Here is a 21,670-nt window from a genome sequence, read left to right on the forward strand (position 1 = left end):
TTGTTATCATTTTAAGCAAATAATGTATGATGTTCTGGATATTCTCGTCATCTTGCTATTACGGTGTTTGTCGAAAATTTCACCGGAACTTGCAAAATTGTATAACGCGCTAGGGCAATCGGAAAAGATTCCTTGAAATATGAAAAAATGTAACTTGAGTGATTTTTTTGCAATTCACATTACACATTGTACTGCTGCCACAGTAACGGGAACAGTAGATAAGCGTTTCGCTTATTGGAACAGGATTAACCGGAAAGCGGTTTCATCCCACGCAGATGGGAAGGCTTTTAGGAGCGTGCAGTTTAACAAACGCTGCATTAGGACCCTAGTCTCCTTATCACTTGCACGCTCTCGCGAAACAGCGGTTCCGGTACTTCGGGTATTTCCATTGATACAACACAGCACGGGGCTTTTCTGGCAGAATCTACGAACTGATAACCCTCGTCATCGTCGTTCACGTATCAGTTTGCTCGGTGCCCATCGTAGCATAAAAACTACAAGAACGATTGAATTGAAATTTTGAACATATAATCTGAACACTATTTGCCAGGCAGCCCCGTTAAGTTTTCACAAAAAAAATATATGGCAAAAAATATATTGATGTAAAACTCGTTTTCTTAAGTAAAATCGGGAAAAAAATTGTTTTTAATGAAGTTTTTTAATAAATCGTCCCCAAAATACGACCAAATATACTTGAAAAGTTGCAGTTAATTATGGTATTTGCAAAAATATGTAAAGGAAGATAGTTTTCTGCAAACAAATCGTCAAAAATTAGCCGCTTTTGGTTTGAATCAAAAGACTTGCCCATTTAAGCGACGAACCCGGTCTGATAATAGATTTTTCATCTTTTAAAGAAATCTACCAAAACTCAAAAAGTAAGAAATTCAACAGAAAAAAAACTCGACGGGGCTACCCATATAACCTTATAGTCTATCAGAATAATATCAATTAACCCACCACGAAGTTACGATGGACACCGGAAGAAGTACCTTTTCGAAGTCACGCCTTCGTAAAATTGATGCCATGATTGAAGTTTCTAACAAAACTTCCCCAGCGTACAACGAAATATTCACGAAAAGTTGTATTTTAATAAAACATCACTATGAAAACATTAAGCTGAATGGTTTCTTTACAAAAAAACGTCAAAAACGAGCCTTTTCGGACCCAAATTAACATTTTATGCGTGTGTTAAGACGGTGTAGCGCGTAATAAAACCTCTAGCCATTCTTGAACATTATGTTCTGCAAAACCTTTTATTGTTTTGCATTTCGTTAATGTGTACAATTTTATTTTTAACGCGTTCCGAAATATGATTCTGCATTTTCTCGTCAGCATACTTTTGCGGTTAGTTGCAATGAGAATCTTGCAATGAGGTTTATTTTTCTGAAATCAAGCACATTCAATCTTAAGACCCTCGATGGCATGTAGAGGAACACTCGGAACTGTCACAAAGGTCGCAGAGCTCCTGTCGGTCCACTTCGTACGCTTTGATAGCGTAAAAGCCTAAAAATGATATGAAAAATAAGTTACCACCCACTAACATTCCCTGCCACAGTGGTGTCAACTTACTTGGGTTGTAATAGTCGTGCACCTTCACGTATGCCGGTCGCCGGAGGGCCACCTTGAACCGTCGGTAAGCCGTAACCACGAAGCAATTGCGTTCGTTGCCCATATTGTCGTAATACAGAACGATCGACGTCGCACCGTACAGAATTTCCTTTTCCTGTAAAAAAAAAATGCAATTCGATCAACTCATGCGCTTCCCACATTGCTGAAGCAACACTTACCCTTATAGGATTCTCGGTCGTTGCCTCGCTGATGGATTTGCCATCCACTACGTATCCACTCGGTAAGTTCACTTCTACCAGCGCCATGTTCGAGCGCTCATCCGACAACGCCGGCTCAAAGCTACTGCAAATCAGTAGTTTCAACACAAAACTGGAAGTGGTGTGTTTTCTAGTGACTTCTAACTTGAACCGATTGGAGGATTGCAACAAATTTGTGCTGTATTGGTAGGCGACCTGCACCAGAGCTGTCCCGGTACCTGTGAATGTCACCTTCAGGTCTTTGACAGTATTCGGTATTCTTTCAGCCGAGGCAAAGCTGATGTTTGCAGAGTTGACAGTGAACTCTTTTCTCTCCTGTGCATGCTCCAGCTGGATGAGATAGTCATTGGCCTTTGGAAATATCTTCTCTGCTAACTTTGTCAGCGCCTTCAACGCGACGAACGTATCCTGGGTGCGTGGAAAGCTTCCCGTTGCGTACCGCTGGTTCACTAACCAGCGCATAATGGCAACTCCCTCGGTGTACCGGTCGGCCTCCACGAAAGCTAGCAGCGCATAGGCGGTGGTTTCAATTTGGTTTGACTGTCTGAACCAAAAGCGCTGTTGGCCATTCCGTTGCTCCGTCGACAGCTCGGCGAGTCGGTTTATGGCACGGGATTTCTCGCTGTGTTTGTTCAACCACAAGGCGTACGTTGCGATGGCCAAATCGTAAACATCGCTCGTGGCGTGAATGTTGCTTGCAATATACCTCATCCCGCGCTCGACTACGGTGCGATGCCTAGCCGCTTGTTGTGCATTCTCGAGGAATGCAATCATTACGTAGGATGTGAGCGCTAGCCCATGACGCAGTCCACCCTGCATGTCCGTATGGAATACTGGGCCTACCTCGTCAAACCTACCGTTTGTTTTTTGCTTCGAGGCTAGCCAAGCATAGGCCATGCCCATCTGGTATTGATCCACATAGATGTACTTTGCTGCCGTTTTCATCGACTTTCCAACGAACGCGGTAAGAAAGATGCTTCCGACACCATGCTTCCAGACACCGAACGAACCATCCTGCTTACGATACCTCATTTGGTTCTGGTATCCCGTTTGCAGATATCTCCTTGCCTTTTCCATGATGGCGTACTCGGTCGACGAGGTAGCGTGCATATAGTCCAGCACTACCACGTTGGGCACAAAGCGTATCATATTTTGCTCCCCACACCCAGTCGGAACAGCCAAAAGTTTGCCCAAGTTTTCGATCACATTGGTAAGAACGCTCGCTACAGGAAGGAGAAGAGCAGCCAGTGGAAACAGCAAGAGCACCATTAGCACGTATCGATACTTACGGGTGACGGAAAAGTCGATCACAATGGAATCAACTTCAGGCTCGCTGCCAAAATCCAGAGGAATGTCAATTAATTCACTCGTGTATGTTTTGTGAGCGACCAGATTCGAGATCATGCGTGTGTGCACCAAAGCGGCCGGCAACACCCGGACAAGCCGTTCAACCCCATCTTTTTCCGCACCCATCATAATTGAAGCTTCCAACCGGACCACCATGTCTCCCAGCTTCTTTGGCTTCACGAGGAATGCTACTGGAACTCCAACGTTTGGGGGGACGGTCAGGGTTTTTTTCAAAATGTTCCCTATAACAAAACCATAGAAGGAATGAAGAGCTACAGTACGCCAGAGACAGGTGGGTCTCATCTTTTGTCATTTCGTTCTCACCTTTCGTTTTCGCACCAACGAATTCGATCTGATTCGCTACATTGTACATCGTTACATCGGCCATATACTCCGCACCGAGTGTATTGAACAGCGTGAACTGCAACAGAACCGCTTCACCGCGCTTGACAGAGTACGGCAAATTGTCGACAATGTAGAACGGCTGGTCGGTGGTGAACTGCAGCGGTTTCTTGATTATACCAAATCCGTACACTGGATCAATGGAGAAACCGGTCAGATACCATGAGGTCGTCGTGTCAGGCAGCTGCTCAACAATTGTGATTCGTCCCGTGCTTGGCAGGGCTAGGGTTTTCCACAACCAAGCCTCGGGAAAGTCGGTTCTGTACGCAACTAATCGCTGTGGTTCAGCAGTCCCACCGAGCGGCACTGTCTTTCGTGATGATCGCAGCGGTGCTGTAAGGAATGTGGAGAGGTAATCGATTTTTCAGTATAAGCCTCTCTATAGTAGATAAATAGATAGATGCCTAGGGTTTGCCAACACATCACTCAGCCTCACTTACCTCTTTCGAGTGGCAGTTCATCCAATACTCGAACAAATAGACCCATGCTCTGCAGATTAAACAAGCTATGTTACCCAAAGTTGGCGAAAAATGGTATAAGAGACTTGAACTACTTACTTGAAACACATCGAATTTGTTCGATTCAGGCGTATGAAATCCTTCAAATACCCTCCAAACATCATCTAGTCCAATGTCATGTAAACTACCATGTTGCAGCACACTCTTATCGTATGATGCCAGCGCAACGTAAGCTTCGGGTCGGCCAAGCAAGTTGAACTCGATTTGATTATCCGGTCTAAATGTATCGCTCTTGTCTCCGACGATACGGATATCGAACTGCAATAGAGCGTAACGCATAATATACAGTAATTACTGATCAGCTCTTTTCGTCAAAGGCGCAGTCTCGCCCTTCATCTTTCATTACGTTGTTTAAAAACTCCTTAACCACCACATCCACATAGTCGTAAACAATAATGTTGTTCGATACGGTCGCCACGACGAGTTTGAACTTTGGCACCATGGGCTCGGTGACATTGAACTGGATCGAGTGTCTAGTCACCTGGCCGAGACTGTACGAGCCAGAGTCCACAATGTTGCCTTTTGCAATCACAAAATACGCGAAAAAGCTGCCCCTTGTTGAACATTTAACGACCGCCTTTAACATTTTGTTCAGCTGAGCACTGTAAATGGGAGACGTGTTATCATAACATTCGCATGGATTTAGAACATTTAACACGCTGTAGCGTATGGGAATGCAAGGGCTCGTACATATAATTGACGAGGGGTTGTAGCATTACTTACGGTGATTTTAACTCAATCTCAATATTCCCATTTACTGAATGTTCGACTTTTTTGATCGTTTCAAAGAGAAGCCGTTCCTCGCCGATTGTTACCTAACGCGTTTTTTAATTGAATAAAGTGGTGAACATAATGCACAGGTAAAAAATACGATTCTACTTACTGTAATATTCACTGCATCGGCAGATGCGGGGGGTTCAAAATACAAACCGATAAACCCTTTTTTATCGCTAGTACTGTTCAAAACCATGGCATTATCCAGACCATCCACTTGCACCTGCACAGCAACTCCAGCAGCAGGCGTACCGTTTTGGTTAGCAATGAGAAGAGTAGCCTTGTACGGCGCATTACGATGGAATTCGTGATTCTTCTCCTCCAACGTAACTTTGTATTTGTGTTTATACACCGTTATTTGATGCTCTTTGGTAACCGTACGATCTGAAAGTGTGAAAACAAGCGGATGTTAGCGTAAAACTCTCCCTACCTACCATTTGATTGCTGTGCGTTTACTTGTGTATTGTTCGGTGAAAGTAATGTTCAAATTGATATTCCGTTCGTCGACGTTATTTAAAACCGTAACATAAGGGATGCTGACCTGCAGCAGTCCATTTACATCCCACTCTCTGATGGATGGGCCGATGGATGCATTGCTTTCCAAAACAACATTCTCCTCAACGAGCTGCATCTTCACGGTACCGATAACGGGTTTGCCAAAGTAGTAGTTGGCCTCTATCGTAAGATTGAGCATCTTGTGCTCTTCGAGAGGTACTGTTGTTGGGTAGACATTTACATCAAACGTGGACAATACGTATTCCTTCACTTCGAACGTTTTGGAGGCTAATTGCTCGTCGTTTGACTCGACCTCGATACTATAGATTCCCGGGAGAGGTGAAGTAGCCAAATCCATTTCCCCTTCTAACACTCCATTGGACAATGGCGCATCGGACCACTTACTAATGATGTTACCGATCGAATCCTTTACAGTCACATTCACCATCGTGTCCTCTGAAGGTGGCTTCAGATTGGGATCGAGCACAATCACACGAAACTCGACGCTATCTCCGGGCTTGTAGGCGGGTTTGCTAAACTGTATTAACGCCGCAATGGTTTTGTTCAGGTAGATCAGTTCGGCTTCCGATTTGAACGCGAAACCATTCTGGCCATCGATTGTGAGTTTATAATAGCCGGGCGTTACATGCTCGGGCATCTGTGAACAAAACAGTAAATATTCCGCAAACGATATTGGACCAGACCAGTATACGTCACGCAGATTCAACCAACCTTGAAGGACACCAGCTTGTTTGTATTTTTCCGTACGTCAGTAGATTTGGTAATGTTCAGCAGAATGTTTCCCTCCTCATCACGGCCTTCCAAGCACATCAGCAGATCAACCTTATTCGCTCCTTTGTAAAAGTTGTGAATCACCATCTTGTAGTCTCGATTAGCACGAAATGTTTTCGGCCCGACGATCAGTACTCTGCAATTCACAATTAAAATCGCCATACGCCATGAACATTGCCTGTATTGCCCGGAGAATATGATCATACTCACGCCTGGCTAAAACCAACGAGCATCAGAAATGAAAAAATTACCGTACGGAACGACATTTTGATCACCCAAGATTCAAACGTCCGCATCCACAGCAGCTTCCAACGCAACTGTCCGTACTGCTAGCTAGTAATGCACAACAACCTTATCATCGCACAAGTTCAGCCAGGTTAATGTAGCAGATAATCGTTAGGGAAATCCCATGCCGGTTATGCCGCTGATAACCGGCGCACCCGGGTCACAAGTCGGAGTTTGGCAGAATTGTGCTGTCCGAGCCTCGTCAGAACAATATTTTCGACAAAGAGGAAACCTCAAACACATACTGCTTATTTTGCTACGAACTGCCTATTTTGCAATATGCTATCAAAACGAGATTAAATCTTATGGTTGATCTCCGCACCACACTTAGTCTCAAATGTTCTAAGCTAGTATGGATTAGTGATCGTCGCTGGAATGTGTGTGCTGATAGACACTCCGAGATCCGGTGTCTTCACCGTTTTAGCTGAGATATTTTCAAACATTCAAGTGGTGGGCGAAAACATTAACCTTGGATGTCACAAAAAGCAATGCATACAAGACGCTCTAGGTAATAAGTAATCCGAATGATTTTTGTGAAATAAATTACCTTAAAATCGTGTTATTAACAGTTTCTTTCGTACGTGTATGTTTGCTGTAGAATCCATTGAGACAGTCAGAAGTAGAATCCATTGAGAAAACACTGCCTTTATAATCATCTTTATAATAAATATTCTATGTAGCATCATGAAAAACCAATCCTTGTAAGAAAGGCAGCATTGACATAAATTCAGTGCTTATATTATGAAATATTTGATTCAAATTTTGATGATGAATGACTGTATTACAGTTTCAAGGGGCAAAAGTGTTATGTTCTCCTTCCGCTTAAGGACGATCTGCACAAACAATACCTTTTTCTATTATGCGATGTTCCGAATGAAGCAAGTTACCGGATAAAGTGTTACCGGAGCGACAGAAACCGAAATTACAAGTGAAACAAAAACGTATCGCCATAAAAAGCCCGGTCCTGTAATGTTGATAAGGTAAACCAATGTAAAATTATCGGCGAAGAGGAACAAACGAATTATAACATAAACACAGTATTATGCTTCTAACAGCTGCATTTGTATATTTATTATTTGATCCCTCTAGCTTAAAAGATCCATTACTCCCTCAACGAACGTCATCGTCATAGCATATCGGAAGATGTGCTCAAACGCTTGCACAGGACGGTGGACAATCTCCTGGATCGCAGACGTCACACACCTCTTGTCTTGTGGTCTCATATATCGTGATCGCGTTGAAGTCTACGAATAAAAAGGGAACGGTTAAAATGTACAAATTCCAAACACAAATTAAGATTTATTCATGTTCTACTTACCCGGATGATAATAATCGTGCACTTTCACATAAGCTGGTCTATTTAAAGCCACTTTGAACAGTCTGTAGGCAGTGATCGCGAAGCAGTTACTCTCGACGCCCATGTTGTCGTAGTATAGCACAGCAGTCGTGGCCCCGTAGAGGATCTCCCGTTTCTAAAAAATCATTTACATCAAAACTGTTATTTGCTGTTCTCACAAGGAATAAAAGCACCCATTCACCTTTATCGGGTTGATGCCTGGTTTTTGCTGGATGAGATCGGTCCGCGTTATGTAGCCACTCGGCAGGTTTACCTCTACCAGTGCCATGTTCGAGCGCTGATCCGATAGTTTGGGTATGAAGCTGGCACAAATGTCTAACTTCAAAACAGCTTCGGAATCTGTGTCCGATTTGTTGACGGCCAATTTGAAACTACTTTCAAAGTTCACAAGGTTCAAGAGATACTTGTAAGCCACTTGTATGAACCCAGATCCTTGACCAGCGATGTTCACTGATATCTTTCTGGTTGTTTGCGGTAGATCATCCAACATAAACTTTCCAACACTATTCGTGTCAACGCGATACTCCTTTTTCACACCTTCGTGCGTAAGTTGCATATTGTAGTCATTTTTAGAGGGATTAATTTTCTGCGACAACTTCGTCAGCGCCTTTAAACCGACAAATGTGTCCTGGGTGCGAGGGAAAGCACCCGTTGTATATCGCTGGTTCACCAACCAGCGCAAGACTGCGATGCCATCAATGTACCTTCCAGCTTCTACAAACGATAGCAGCGCATAGGCAGTGGTTTCGATTTCATGCGCACCCCTCGGCCAGTAGCGTTGGGTACCGTTTGCAGTCTCTTGCGAAAGTCCAATCAGTTTGTCTAGTGCACGTGATTTCCTACCATGCTTATTCAACCACAAGGCATAAGTAGCGATTGCTAGGTCGTAGGAGTCTGTCATTCCTTCCAGTTTATCAGCAATATACATCATGCCGCGCTCGACTACGGTGCGATGTCTTGTTCCTTGTTGTTCATTTTCCAGAAATGCAATCATCGCGTAAGCTGTCAGCGCTATTCCATTTCGCAGTCCTCCCTGCATATCTCGGTGAGCGATTGATCCTACTTCGATATACCGGCCATCCGATTGCTGCTTCGAAGACAACCAATCATAAGCTCGAGATACCTGATACTCGTCCACGTAGATATACTTCGCCGCAGTTTGCATTGATTTTGCTACGAAAGCTGTCAAAAATACACTGCCTCCAGAAGATTGCCATACACCGTAAGAACCGTCTGTTTGCCGATAGTTCATTTGATTTTGGTATCCGGTCTGCAGATAGCTTTTTGCCTTGTTCAAAGTAGTAGTGTCCTTCGATCCAATTGCTGTAAGATAATCCAGCACCACGATGTTTGGCACGAATTTGACCATATTTTGCTCTCCACAACCAGACGGCACAGCCAGCAGGTTTTGCAAGTTGCTAACCACATCCGTAAGGATGTCCGCTGAAATATTTGAAACAATCTTAGATTGGGTTAACTACGACTAAAACTTTGTATAAACACTTACGAGTGAGAGAAAAGTCAATTTTAACCGAATTGAAATCAAACTTCCTATTGATATCCATCACTATTTCGTACGTTTGACTTTTTGGTTCGTTGAAGGAGAAGAACATCGAGTTCACATTTGTTATCTAAAAAAAAAAAATAATAAAAAAAATAATAAAAATAAAATAAAAAATAAAAAATAAAAAAAAGATACGAATGAAGAGTTGAGCAGAGTATAAGCGTGTTGTATAATTGGTGAAACCACAGGATATCAAAAAAAAATAAAAAAAAAGATACGAATGAAGAGTTGAGCAGAGTATAAGCGTGTTGTATAATTAGTGAAACCACAGGATATCATTACCATCAAGCTTTCAGGCGTGACTTTAATTACTCTTTCAATCGCGTCACTTTCCTGGCCCAGCATTATCAATGTTTTTACTCGGACAATCATTTCACCAAGCTTTTTTGCCTTCACAAGGAAGGAAATCGGATAACCGACGTTCGGTGGAACGGACACGCTTTTAGTGTAATTTTTGGCTGGAAAGAAAGAAGATCGAAGTGGTTGTTAGAAACAATTAGGCTTCGAATTTTCTGTAAGCTCGCTTACTGTCTGCTGGTTGACCAATGAATTCAAGTTCATCCCTTACATTGAACATCGTTACATCAGCAATATATTCAGCGCCGAGTGTATTGAACAGAGTGAACTGCAAGGCTATCACTTCATCGCGCTTGATCGAATATGGCAGGTTGTCAACGATGTAAAACTGCTGCAGAGTGGTGTAGCGAATCGGTTTCTTGATGATTCCAATGCCCTGCACTGGATCGATGGAGAATCCAGTCAAATACCAGGAAGTGATTGTATCAGGTACTTGCTCTATCAGTTGAGTACGGCCTGATCGAGGTAGGGTGATATTTTTCCATAACCAAGACTCCCGAAAGTCGGTTCTGTATTGAATTAATTTCTGCACCAGATCTATCCCGGTACTCTTCCCGGTTCCCCCTCCACCAGCTTCACCATTACGAGCTGACTTGTCATTGGCTGTAACATCAAACAAAGAAACCCAGTTACGAACATCCAGATTTAAGCAACAATGTGGCACTTTTTACTTGCCTGTATCTATTGTCACATCGTCTATTGTCTTAGCAAATAAACCCATACTCTGAAAATGCATTACGATACATGATATTATTAGAATAGAACTGTTATCTGTTTCGACATTGACTTACATGAATCTTGTCGTGTTCGTTTAGAGGTACCCCATGGAATTCTTCAAATAGCTTCCATATATTTTCGCGCATGATATCATGGCCATCACCGTGTTGGTGTAAGCTCTCGTCGTAGGACGCCAGTGCTACATATGTTTTGGGATGTCCATTTAATTTCAACTCAATTTGTTTTCCCGGTTTGATTTGGGGCTCTTCGATTCTTATATCAATCTGCCCAAAGGAGAAGTGATAATGTTTAGTAAACGCCAGTCATAAATATATGATTCCGTGCAATTTTCAATTACTTTGTTCTGGAAATCATGGAACTCGATGTCAACGTAGTCAAACACAACAATGTTGTTGGTTATTGTTGCAACGACAACTTTCGCTCGAGGCATCATCTTTTCCGTTGGCTTTAGAATCAGGGTGTACTTGGACACCCTGGTAGGCCGAGCAAAACCGGAGTCCACGATATTTCCTTTGGAGATAACGTAATATACCAAAAACTTCAACTGGTCGGAGCAAGTGATTTTGAATGACATGTCATGGTTGAGTGCAACATATCTGCAAACGAAATCAAACGGTTAACTGACTGCACTGTCAGCGAAATTGAGCCAAGAAACTACCTGTCCTTTAATTCGATTGCAATGAACTTTTCCACATTCCGTTCCATTTTGATTATAGATTCGTCGAACAACTCTTGATCGTCAATTGATGCCTGAAAACGCATATACGTAGAGAATATCGACCAAAGACAATATAAATTTGTGAAGCTACTCACAGTGATTTGAATATACTCTGCAGACGTGGATGGATTTAGTTGCAGTTTGATTTCACCTGCATCATCAGTCGTATAGCTTTGCTCTGGGTTTGATAACCCCAGACCATACATTTGCACCAACACATTAACCCGTTTCGCGGGGGTTCCATCTCGGTTTTCAACCTTCAGAAGGCATTTGAATCGTGAGCCGGGGCGGAATGCAGGGCTCTCTTTTTCCAGCATAATTTGATATTTGCGTTTGTACACCGTAATTTGGCGTTCCTTGGTAACCGTGCGATCTGGAATGATAGAAACAGAAAATGAAACTGTCGGCACACCGTCGCGGATGTTCGTGCTAATGCATTACTTGTATGTTGCTCGGCGAAGGAGACGTTCACCTTGAAGTCCTGTTGTTCTCCAAAAAGAATCAATTCTTCAAAAGGGAGGTGAATCTGCAGCAGCCCGTTTACATCATATTCCTTTGATAGTTCCAAATTGTTATCTTCATCATAAAGCTGAACCTTCGCTCTACCGATAACGGGTTTGCCGAAGTAGTAGTTGGCCGCTATCGTAAGATTGAGCGCCTGGTGTTCTTCGAGTGGAACCACCGTAGGGTGAACGTGCAGCTCGAACGTGGATAGTACGTACTCCTTCACTACGAACGATTTGGAAACCAATTCTTCATTGTTTGCCTCGACTTTTATGTTGTACTTTCCCAGAAGAGGCGATGGAGCTATGTCCAATTGGCCTTCAAACACTCCGTTGTACAGTGGCGCATTGGACCATTTGCGAATGTTGTTTCCGACCGAGTCCTGTACGGTCACAGTCACCATTCTGAGGCCTGATGGTGGTTTAAGATCGGGATCGAGCACAATCACACGGAACTGAACGCTATCTCCTGGTTTGTACACGGGCTTGCTGAGTTGTATCAGTCCCGAAATGGATTTGGGTATGTACTCCAGCTCAACTTCTTCGGTGTAGACGAATCCTCGTACTCCTTCTATTGTGATTTTGAAATTACCAGTACTTTGGATAGGCGGAATCTACAGCGACGTGGAAAGTGCAAAATAAAATGTATTTAACCAAACGAGACCGACCGTGTTCCACTTTTGATCTACCTTAAAGGATGTGATCTTGTTTGTATTTAGGCGCACATCAATGGACCGATTCAGACTAAGCAGCGTGTGGCCTTCGTCATCGTGACCTTCCAAACGCAGGAATAAATCTGCTTTTGCCATTTTACCAAAGAAGTTGCTGACCACCACCGTGTAGTCTCGATTGGCACGCAGGGACTTGGGTCCAACAATCAATAATCTGGGAATCAGTCATTAACAGACGGTTTTTCCCTCATTTACACTGTTTTCAACGCTGCCACTGCTTCATACTTACGCTTGGGTGAAACCGATTAGTGTTAGCACCATACAAAAGCTGAAGCTTTTGCGCGACCACATTTTTGCTCACGAATCGCACAACCGTTACCACTAATAACCCAATCACGACTATGCCGAGCGATGCGCATTCTCGGGCTCAATGGTTCCATCATCCTTATCGGTCTATAGCCTTGGCCCAGGGGGAAAAACCGACTTGATAAGGCACTGAGTTTCCCCATGACTTGCTAATGCACCTCCAGAAGAGGTGTTTTCAATATGTTTTGGTTTTATAATAAAAGAAAAAAATGGAAAGTGGTTTCTCTTCTGATCCAGTTTTTATTTTTACGCAAGCGGTCTTTATTTTCATCTTAATCCCATGGCCATGCTAACGTTCGGGCTTTTTCCGTATATTAACCATGACACATGAAAGCAGGATAATTCAAAAAGAGAACTGACTCGCAACAAAACAATTCATCTGTGATTCTTGGAAAGTTTTGAACACTTCTAATAAAAATCGTATGAAGCTTTTATTTTATTGATTTTAATATAAATAATTACTACAACTTAAATTAGGATTAATTTATCTATGGTTAAGAATATCCAAATCAACATTACATTTCATAACTACCCTTCAACATCCTTGTATTGGTTTTAGCCGGTGATTTTGAGGCAAACGCTCATTTGTAAGTCCCCCGGAAAAAAGAGGCCTTTAAAGCGTGTGCAGTGAACCAGTAAGGTTATCACTAGATCCCTGGCAGAAACGAAACGGTGAGGCGCACATTAAGCCTCCACCATCCGGATTGGCACATTTTGCATGGCGAGCAACGGACCTAATCAGCAACATAATCGGAACGCTGCCCATTACGGCTTGCAAGTATGCTGTTCAGTAATGCTATTATGACCTTTCACCCGTCCCCCTGATAACACCCCGTCGTAAGGCGAGCAAAGCTCCAACGCGGGAATTCCCCGACTGTTCATCATTACGCCAATGTGCTCTGCGATCGTCTCTCGGTGCAGTGCCGTAGCGATTGAATCTAGAAGCAGACGTGTTTAGTCGCAGACTAACAGGAAATGTTGCTGTACAAAGGCTGTTGCGCGGCATCAGTACTACTGTCGTTGATAAGTGTGTGCCAAGCGTGAGTACAACTTTTCTCCCAACCCAAACCACAACATTAATTGTTTGCATCCCGAAACGTAGAGTGCTGATTGTTGGGCCGAACACTATACGTCCCAGCAGCAACTACACGGTGGTGTTAAACAATATCCAGCAGAAACAGGGCAAAGTGGATCTGTTGGTACGGCTAGACGGTCATGATGGGGCAGGACGAACGCTGCTCAACCTCACCAAATCAGCGTTTGTGCGACGAGCAAACAAGATGATAACGTTTGAGGTACACTTGTTTGTTGGCCAGTATGAAACTCGTTGCGGGTTGGTTTAATCTCTGTTTTTTGTCTCTCTTCCTTTCTTCTTTCCTCCCATCCCATCTCTTCTCCTCACCGTCCACCTCCTTCTCTCGTATTCACAGATTCCTGGTAATGTAGCTGCCGGTTACTACAAGCTTAGCATCAATAGCTTGGCTGGATTCAGCTACAATGAAGAAGTTGAGCTGGAGTACATACCCAAATCCATTTCGGGACTGATACAACTCAGCAAGCCCGTCTACAAACCAGGAGATAGCGTTCAGTTCCGTGTGATTGTGCTGGATCCCGATCTGAAGCCACCATCAGACCTCAGAATGGTGACTGTGACCGTACAGGACTCGGTCGGAAACAACATTCGCAAATGGTCCAATGCGCCACTGTACAACGGAGTGTTTGAAGGCCAATTGGACATAGCTCCATCGCCTCTTCTGGGAAAGTACAACATAAAAGTCGAGGCAAACAATGAAGAATTGGTTTCCAAATCGTTCGTAGTGAAGGAGTACGTACTATCCACGTTCGAGCTGCACGTTCACCCTACGGTGGTTCCACTCGAAGAACACCAGGCGCTCAATCTTACGATAGCGGCCAACTACTACTTCGGCAAACCCGTTATCGGTAGAGCGAAGGTTCAGCTTTATGACGAAGATAACAATTTGGAACTATCAAAGGAATATGATGTAAACGGGCTACTGCAGGTTCACCTCCCTTTCGCCAACGGACTATATATTCAAGACACTGAGCAGGAGTTCAAAGTGAACGTATCTTTCATCGAGCAATACACAAGTAGTGCATCAACATGATCATCCGCGACAGAGCGCAGATAGGTTGATGTTCGGCTTTTTACCATTTCAGATCGCTCGGTTACCAAGGAACATCACTTTACGGTGTACAAACGCAAATATCAAGTAACGCTAATGAAGCATCGTCCTGACGGCTCAACATTCCCGTACGAATTGAAGACTAAAAACCATGATGGAACTCCAGCGAAGGGAGTTACTGTACATGTGCGAGTAGATGGAATGGAACTGGCCATAGACTCCGAGCGAAGCTACACCAGTGATGATACTGGCACTATCGAACTGCCGATTGATCCAGCCGCTTTAACGGATCCAATCGATATCATTGTGGGTAGATGAATAATATTAACGAGTGTCCTTTTGTCGCTCATTTACTGGCCGGTTGGTCCTTTCAGGTGTCTCTCGATCACCAGGAGGTGCTGCTGGAGACTATCAAACCAATGGAGCAGAAGATAGACAGTTACATTAAAATTCAAACAAATTCCAGGTAGTATCTTGACGCAACATCATTTATTTAGTTCACATAATAACCGTTCGAATAACATTCTTCTTCAGCAACACTAGCTTGAACCAAAAACTCAAGATCGACGTCACTTGCTCCGATCCCATGGCGTTTCTAGCGTACTACGTTGTTTCTAAGCGAAGCATCGTCGACGCAGGATTCATTCGCCTCAACCAGCTATCTAAATACCGGTTCCAGTTGGTAGCGTCGGGCAAAATGGTGCCCAGATCGAAAATTGTCGTTGTTACAGTAGCTAACAACATCATTGTGGATGACTACGCCGATATCGAGTTTGAAGAGTTTTCAAACAACGTAATGAATGCTAGCTGGAGAGCATACGTGATTAACAACTACATAATCATTCTGCATTATTATCCTTTTCTATATTTTCATCTACGCTGCTTCGTAGTTTGAACTGCGGTTGAAAGAGGACGAAGTAAGTCCCGGAAGTGAAATTGAACTGTTAGTTACCGGTCCCCAAAGGGCATACGTAGCTCTAGCATCGTACGACCAAAGTTTACTGCAGCATGGCCAAGAGCATGACATCGTTCGTGAAGACATTTGGAAGTTTATCGATGAACTGCATACGACGGAAACGAACGATTTTGAGCATTTTCATGTAAGTTTGCCGGTACAGCAAATTGTTACTTCACGAAGTTCAAAAGGAATAAACATTGTGCCATTTTTTTCATTTTCTTTAACTATTCCAAAGAGTATGGGTCTGTTCGTTCGCACTCTGGATGAGTTTAAAATAAATAGAGGTACGTAGTGCGTAATGTTTCAACACGCATACTGGACATTTTTCTTTACATTTTGCAGTACAGGACAAAACGGGCCGAGTAGGAGTTTTGGGCAGGAGTTCCACCGTTCCTGTACCTTTCAGGACGAACTTCCTAGAGTCTTGGATGTGGAAGAACATCACTATACCTCGGGCAGGAAGCAGCACGTTGATAGAAACGGTACCCGATACAACAACTTCCTGGCACGTGACCGGATTCTCCATCGATCCAGTCCGTGGACTTGGAATGATGAAAAAGCCCATCCAATTCACCACCGTGCGGCAGTTCTACATCGTCGACAACCTACCGTACTCGATCAAGCGCGGCGAAGCGGTACTGCTACAGTTTACACTGTTCAATACGCTCGGAGCTGAGTATTTTGCTGATGTGACGTTGCATAACGTGGCGAACCAAATTGAGTTCGTTGGTCGACCTGCGGGAGGTAAGCAGGGTTAAGCCCGGGTTTTTTTTTAGGGCAAACGTGCAATATTCATTATCCACTATCCTCAGAGGCAAGCTACACCAAGACATACATTGTTCCACCGGACGTTGGCATTCCGGTTTCGTTTCTCGTGAAAGCACGCCATCTCGGGGAAATGCTCGTTCGCGTGGAAACCTCTTCGATACGTTTTGAGAGGCATGGATTGGAAAAGATCGTCCGTGTTTTACCAGAGAGTTTAGTAAAACGCAAATCAATCACGAGATTCTTCTCGCATGAAACATATCTTAATCAATCGATTGTTTTCCAGCTGGAAACCAATAAGAAAGCCGATCCCAGTTCACTGAAAATCGATTTCTTCGTTATCCGTAAGTGTGAACCGGAATGGGTGTGTCCAGATTGCTCAACGCGCGAACTTCCAACTTCCAACTTTCAGCTAATGTCCTGTCGAAGGTCGTGAAAAACCTAGGTAACCTGCTCAGCAGTCCAGCCGGCAGTGGTGAACAGAATATGATACATTTCGTGCCCAACGTTATCGTGCTGGACTATCTAACGACGATCGGCTCCCAAGAAACAACCATCATGCAAAAGGCAACCAGACTGCTGCTGCGATGCTACCAGAAGCAAATGCAATTCCGGCAACGAGATGGTTCGTTTGGTGTTTGGAAGGATCAGGGAGGAAGCGTTTTTCTCACAGCATTCGTCGCTAAATCCATGATTCCGGCAGCAAAGTACTTAAATGAGATAGACCAAGCTATGCTGTCAAAGGCCTTCGACTGGCTATCCGGCAGACAGCAAGAGAACGGTTCGTTCGTCGAAGTTGGTCCGATCTTCTACAGTGACATGCAGACTGGATCGCGGCAAAGCATCGCCCTGACGTCATACGTGCTGATTGCCTTTCTTGAGCAAGGAAACGAAGTATACAAACGCTTAACAGTCATCAAACGTGGTATGCAGTATATCGCAAATCACCTGGAGAACATCACCGATCCGTACGATCTTTCCATCGCTACCTATGCTCTGTGGTTGAACGATCATCCCCTTAAAAACACCGCATTGAATAGACTTATAGAGCATTCCACTGAAAGCAATGCCAAGCGCCACTGGCCTAGAGATTCGAACCAAATCGAAACCACCGCGTATGCGCTTTTGTCCTTCGTCCGGGCCGGGAAGTATGTGGATGGTGTTGCCATCATGCGGTGGTTGGTAGACCAGCAATACTCCACCGGTAGCTTTGCGCACACCCAGGACACCTTCATCGGGTTACAGGCATTGACGAAGTTGGCGGAGCAAATATCACCGTCAAGAAACGACTTCTCTATCCAGCTGACTTATGCAGGCGCCAAAACCAACTTCCGCGTTACCTCGACCGATATCGACAAACTACATTACAGTGGCATACCAAGCACCGTGTCGGAGCTGACGTTGGACATCGCTGGTCTTGGTTTCGGAATGTTGCAGGTGGCCTACGAGTATCGATTGGATTTGCTGAACTTTAAAAACCGCTTCAACCTGACGGTAAACCAATTGAACTCGACGTCGGATGCTGTCTTGAAGTTGCACATTTGCACCAGCTTCATAGCGAGGCTTGCGGATGAGCGATCGAGCATGGCATTGGTGGAGGTGACCTTCCCGAGTGGCTACGTAACAGAGGATAGCTTGATTGTTGAACAACCTGGCATCAACCCGATCCAGGTAAGCCTACAGCATGGCCGATGGTTTCACACGGTACTATAACTATGAGCACGACAATCGAACTTGCAGAAAGTCGAAATCCTCTACGGTGCTACGACTGCTGTGCTGTACTACGACAACATGGGTGCCGAGAACAACTGTTTCGAGATCACTGCGTACAGGCGCTTCAAGGTGGCACTCCAAAGGCCGGCCTATGTCAAGGTGCACGATTTCTATAAACCGAGTGAGTAGCACTAGCACAGTGTTTGTTTAACGGTGAACGGTTGTTTCCGGTGGTTTACCCAGAAAGTTTCTGTTTTCTGTTCCCAGATCACAACGCTATTAAAGTGTACGGTGGAGACAAACAGGACATTTGCGAGATTTGTGAAGGAGAAGAATGTCCCGGAACATGCTAGATGATTCTCGAAAAGGCCAAATTCGTCTTCAAACATGGCAATCACATGTTTAGAGTCGAATGAAATCGTGCGAGGGCAAACCATGCGTTGGCGCGCAAGCGTTGAACTCGACTGAACAGTGTTATACTGTATCAATGTTAAAACAATCTTATTGAAACACAAAAATGAACAGTCCATCGACTTCAGTAAAGGAAGCTGAATGTCCTGTTCATTCCATGTAATAAATCGTTGATTTGATTTTCTAGTATTCAGAAAGGATTTTTTTTTATCCAGTCGATACGGAAGTGAACAATCGAAATCGAATCGGTGTTGCGTCGCTCTTCTGGTCGCGCTGTGCCACTTCGCTGCCATTTCATTTAAATTGCTCCTTTTAATTGTCTTACTCAGTCGTGCTTTACTTCTCATCTTGAAAAGCAATTACAAAGTTCAGGCAATCAATTTATGCTGAAGGAATATTGCACTAGGATTCCCTCGGTGCATTTAAGACGGTTGCACAATCGCTCGCACGATTGGTAGATTCTTATTCTCGGTTCTTCGTGTAATTCGCGTGCATTCTGCAACAAAGCGCGGCAGTGAAATTGAAAAACTTTTACACTTCCATATACTAAACTGCGCCAGCATTTTGCATTGACGACACCAAAAGAAAGTTTACATCCTCTTTGCTTCACTATCTTTTCGATGGAGTGATGACTGTTAGAATTCATTTAATTGGCAAAAAACGTATAAACGGCGCTACTTTATTATTTTTGAACGTCGGTAACTCTCCTTCAATGAAACATTTACTTATTCCAGTACGCTGCTGTAAAGGTAATTGTAAAAGCAATAAAGTTGCTCTTTGGCAGCGCACTGGTTCCAGTGATGCTTCACCGAGGCTTCACGTTATCCTCAAAGCGAACACAGCTAAGCGGATTAGGAATCTCATATGTAGGAGTGTTTGGTCAGCACCACAGTATGCCTTGCCCAACAAGATGGCTCCAACTATCCTTACAACCCTAACAATACTACATGCGTCCATCGATGTTACCAAGCTAGTAGTCATCATGTCACAACTCTTCGGACATTCACAAAGGCACGTAGGTTATTGAGATAAAATTGCAGTATTCTTTATTCAGTTCCGAAATTCGGTGAGATTAAGTTACCTATCAACCGCTGGCAGCTTAACGCGGTCACAGTTCCTCGTGCTGGCCGGCACTGTCCGGCGTTTTCGGTTTCGAGGTAGGCTTTTCGGTCGGGAAAGCCCAAAAGGAAGAGGGAAATCCCTTGGAGTCGCGCTCCCGCTTCACGAACGCGGAGTACGATGAGATACAGTTACCGATAAAGTGGTTCGCCCGTCCGAGGATAGCTAGATCGAGATGCGGATCGGCATCGGGATGCCGCACTACGGTTACCTCCATGCGGCGCAGCGCTTCGTCCAATTCCGTCACCATGTGGTTACTATCGGACGCCACAAACACGGCCCGGATCGGATTGTCCGGTGACGTTTCACGGTGCAGCTTGATGCGACGCTTCAACTGCCGGACGATCGTGTCCCTCGATGGCATACACATTTCCCCCGTCAACTGGCCATGCTCGTTCCGGTAGCCGAGGCACTGGGGTGATGAGAAGAGGTTTGAGCTTTCGCGCACATGCTCACAGGCCCGCACCCAATCGATGCCGTTCCGCAGATGGATACCGATGAAGGCCCCCCGGGGAAGGCTGTCGCGGATGAACTGTCGCGCCTCGGTGTCCCATCGTTCCGACCATTGGAGGAAGCGGTGTAGCTCGAGGTTTTCCCGTTGTACTGGAAACGTTGCCGGGGCTCCAGTGAAGGCCAGGACGGGCCACTTGTTACCCGGGTAACGCTCGTTCCACCGTTCCGCCATCCGATCAGCATGGTGTACGTCGTAGTTGAGCTTCGGACCGTAAAACTCGGACCCGGCGAAATCGACCGCAAACGTGTCCCAGAAGGAACCGAATGGGTTACCGCTCTTGGCGTTACACCCATGACCGGTGCTACCATCGAGCCCCATCCGTTCGGTGTAACAGAATGCGATACGCTCCTCCGGTGGCCACAGGCTAGGCGCTAGGTTAACCATGAAGCTTTCCATGGTGATCACGCGATGAAATGCTTCCAGGGGTTCCACCTTAAAGTACGTATCGAATGGCACCTGTACCGAGCGTGGTTCCGATTTACGGTATTCGACCCAGGGCGGCAGGACGAGCGTACGGTTCAGGCCTTTTGCAAACCCGAGCGAGCCGAGAAAGTGGTCAGCTTGATTCCCGAACCGTCCTGCAGAGAGGAAAAAGAGAGATACATGTATATTACCAACCAACTTTGAGCAACATGAGAGGGAACATAAAATTATGAAAAGCAATAACAAAAAAAAAGGATCATATGTTCCCATACCGGGAATCGAACCCGGGCCTTCTGGGTGAAAGCCAGATATCCTAGCCACTAGACCATATGGGATATATTTAGACGACGACAGAAACCTAACTTAAGCTTGAATACTTTTTAACTTAACATTCACAACAATTAACTATCTGGTATAATCAGCAAGCTAGCAGTTTCATTCCACTTTTCTTTAATTACGTACCCATGCAGGGACAGTACATGATGTAGCCATTCTCATCGACCGTGATTTGTTGACCGCCTTCGATGATGTTGACAAAAACAAGCAGGGCAATTAAGGCACGCAGCATCGCCACTACTGGGATTTACGGTTCTTTTCTAAATCAAAACCTTTCATGAAACCCTTATCACCATTATCGCGATTCGATCGCAACAGGAAAATAGCTGAAAAACACCAAAACAGATCCGCAGAAGGGAATCTCAACCGCGGTTTGGCGATGTGTTTATCGGCGCGTTTCCCGGCAACCCGTTAGAGTGTTTCTACAATGCGCGAAAATTTTCGCTGCCAAGACGAAAGAAAAGATAATTCTATAGAATCCTTATAGGATGTTAAGGATTTTTATAGGCTGCTATAGCAGCCAATACAAATTCTCTAGCAGCCTACAAAAAACCTTAGCATCCTATAAGGATTA

The 21,670-nt window shown here is 44.5% G+C and overlaps 4 protein-coding genes and 1 non-coding gene across 5 annotated transcripts; 1 reads left to right on the forward strand and 4 right to left on the reverse strand.

The window, feature by feature from the left end:
• Positions 1 to 1,227: 1,227 nt before the first annotated feature.
• On the reverse strand, positions 1,228 to 6,475 carry LOC126577091 (CD109 antigen-like). Its single transcript, XM_050238499.1, has 13 exons — positions 6,365 to 6,475; positions 6,095 to 6,290; positions 5,324 to 6,020; positions 4,977 to 5,251; positions 4,817 to 4,908; positions 4,440 to 4,695; positions 4,133 to 4,351; positions 4,016 to 4,064; positions 3,498 to 3,908; positions 3,116 to 3,415; positions 1,788 to 3,049; positions 1,570 to 1,723; positions 1,228 to 1,503 (listed from the first exon to the last, which is right to left on the reverse strand). The coding sequence occupies exons 1-13, from the start codon at positions 6,448 to 6,450 to the stop codon at positions 1,406 to 1,408; spliced, it is 4,095 nt and encodes a 1,364-aa protein (XP_050094456.1). The 5' UTR covers positions 6,451 to 6,475; the 3' UTR covers positions 1,228 to 1,405.
• A 989-nt stretch (positions 6,476 to 7,464) lies between these two features.
• LOC126576403 (CD109 antigen-like) lies at positions 7,465 to 12,765 on the reverse strand. The gene is made up of 14 exons (XM_050237663.1): positions 12,637 to 12,765; positions 12,366 to 12,561; positions 11,615 to 12,290; positions 11,269 to 11,546; positions 11,114 to 11,205; positions 10,793 to 11,051; positions 10,509 to 10,718; positions 10,393 to 10,441; positions 9,889 to 10,320; positions 9,643 to 9,818; positions 9,304 to 9,427; positions 7,978 to 9,239; positions 7,758 to 7,911; positions 7,465 to 7,683 (listed from the first exon to the last, which is right to left on the reverse strand). The coding sequence occupies exons 1-14, from the start codon at positions 12,696 to 12,698 to the stop codon at positions 7,589 to 7,591; spliced, it is 4,065 nt and encodes a 1,354-aa protein (XP_050093620.1). The 5' UTR covers positions 12,699 to 12,765; the 3' UTR covers positions 7,465 to 7,588.
• An 872-nt stretch (positions 12,766 to 13,637) lies between these two features.
• Positions 13,638 to 18,893, forward strand: LOC126577488 (CD109 antigen-like). Its single transcript, XM_050239154.1, has 13 exons — positions 13,638 to 13,753; positions 13,816 to 14,008; positions 14,144 to 14,822; positions 14,892 to 15,163; positions 15,232 to 15,323; positions 15,392 to 15,650; positions 15,748 to 15,957; positions 16,051 to 16,099; positions 16,158 to 16,559; positions 16,628 to 16,924; positions 16,993 to 18,251; positions 18,321 to 18,474; positions 18,561 to 18,893. Exons 1-13 carry the CDS (start codon positions 13,689 to 13,691, stop codon positions 18,644 to 18,646), a joined length of 4,017 nt encoding a protein of 1,338 aa, XP_050095111.1. The 5' UTR covers positions 13,638 to 13,688; the 3' UTR covers positions 18,647 to 18,893.
• An 837-nt stretch (positions 18,894 to 19,730) lies between these two features.
• On the reverse strand, positions 19,731 to 21,483 carry LOC126575117 (GDP-fucose protein O-fucosyltransferase 1). The gene is made up of 2 exons (XM_050235661.1): positions 21,223 to 21,483; positions 19,731 to 20,915 (listed from the first exon to the last, which is right to left on the reverse strand). Exons 1-2 carry the CDS (start codon positions 21,326 to 21,328, stop codon positions 19,813 to 19,815), a joined length of 1,209 nt encoding a protein of 402 aa, XP_050091618.1. The 5' UTR covers positions 21,329 to 21,483; the 3' UTR covers positions 19,731 to 19,812.
• Positions 21,024 to 21,095, reverse strand: Trnae-uuc (transfer RNA glutamic acid (anticodon UUC)). Its single transcript has one exon. It is a non-coding gene; the product is annotated as a tRNA-Glu (tRNA).
• Positions 21,484 to 21,670: the final 187 nt, after the last annotated feature.

The sequence above is a fragment of the Anopheles aquasalis genome, chromosome 3, assembly GCF_943734665.1.
Source record: "Anopheles aquasalis chromosome 3, idAnoAquaMG_Q_19, whole genome shotgun sequence".
Classification (NCBI taxonomy): Eukaryota; Metazoa; Arthropoda; class Insecta; order Diptera; family Culicidae; genus Anopheles; species Anopheles aquasalis.

What these genes read in the sequence shown, in the direction of transcription:
- LOC126577091 (XM_050238499.1), bottom strand. Translation starts at nt 6,450, where the DNA reads ATGCGGACGTTTGAATCTTGGGTGATCAAAATGTCGTTCCGTACGGTA. An exon ending in GAGATTGAGTTAAAATCACC is followed by an intron (nt 4,696 to 4,816) that starts GTAAGTAATGCT and finishes TCCCATTTACAG; the next exon opens with TGCTCAGCTGAACAAAATGT. An exon ending in GATCGACTTTTCCGTCACCC is followed by an intron (nt 3,050 to 3,115) that starts GTAAGTATCGAT and finishes TCCTTCCTGTAG; the next exon opens with CGAGCGTTCTTACCAATGTG.
- LOC126576403 (XM_050237663.1), bottom strand. Translation starts at nt 12,698, where the DNA reads ATGTGGTCGCGCAAAAGCTTCAGCTTTTGTATGGTGCTAACACTAATC. An exon ending in ACAAGATCACATCCTTTAAG is followed by an intron (nt 12,291 to 12,365) that starts GTAGATCAAAAG and finishes ACGTCGCTGTAG; the next exon opens with ATTCCGCCTATCCAAAGTAC. An exon ending in ACGAACACGACAAGATTCAT is followed by an intron (nt 10,442 to 10,508) that starts GTAAGTCAATGT and finishes ATGCATTTTCAG; the next exon opens with AGTATGGGTTTATTTGCTAA.
- LOC126577488 (XM_050239154.1), top strand. Translation starts at nt 13,689, where the DNA reads ATGTTGCTGTACAAAGGCTGTTGCGCGGCATCAGTACTACTGTCGTTG. An exon ending in CGGATCCAATCGATATCATT is followed by an intron (nt 15,164 to 15,231) that starts GTGGGTAGATGA and finishes TGGTCCTTTCAG; the next exon opens with GTGTCTCTCGATCACCAGGA. An exon ending in TTGAAGAGTTTTCAAACAAC is followed by an intron (nt 15,651 to 15,747) that starts GTAATGAATGCT and finishes GCTGCTTCGTAG; the next exon opens with TTTGAACTGCGGTTGAAAGA.
- LOC126575117 (XM_050235661.1), bottom strand. Translation starts at nt 21,328, where the DNA reads ATGCTGCGTGCCTTAATTGCCCTGCTTGTTTTTGTCAACATCATCGAA. An exon ending in CATGTACTGTCCCTGCATGG is followed by an intron (nt 20,916 to 21,222) that starts GTACGTAATTAA and finishes TCCTCTCTGCAG; the next exon opens with GACGGTTCGGGAATCAAGCT.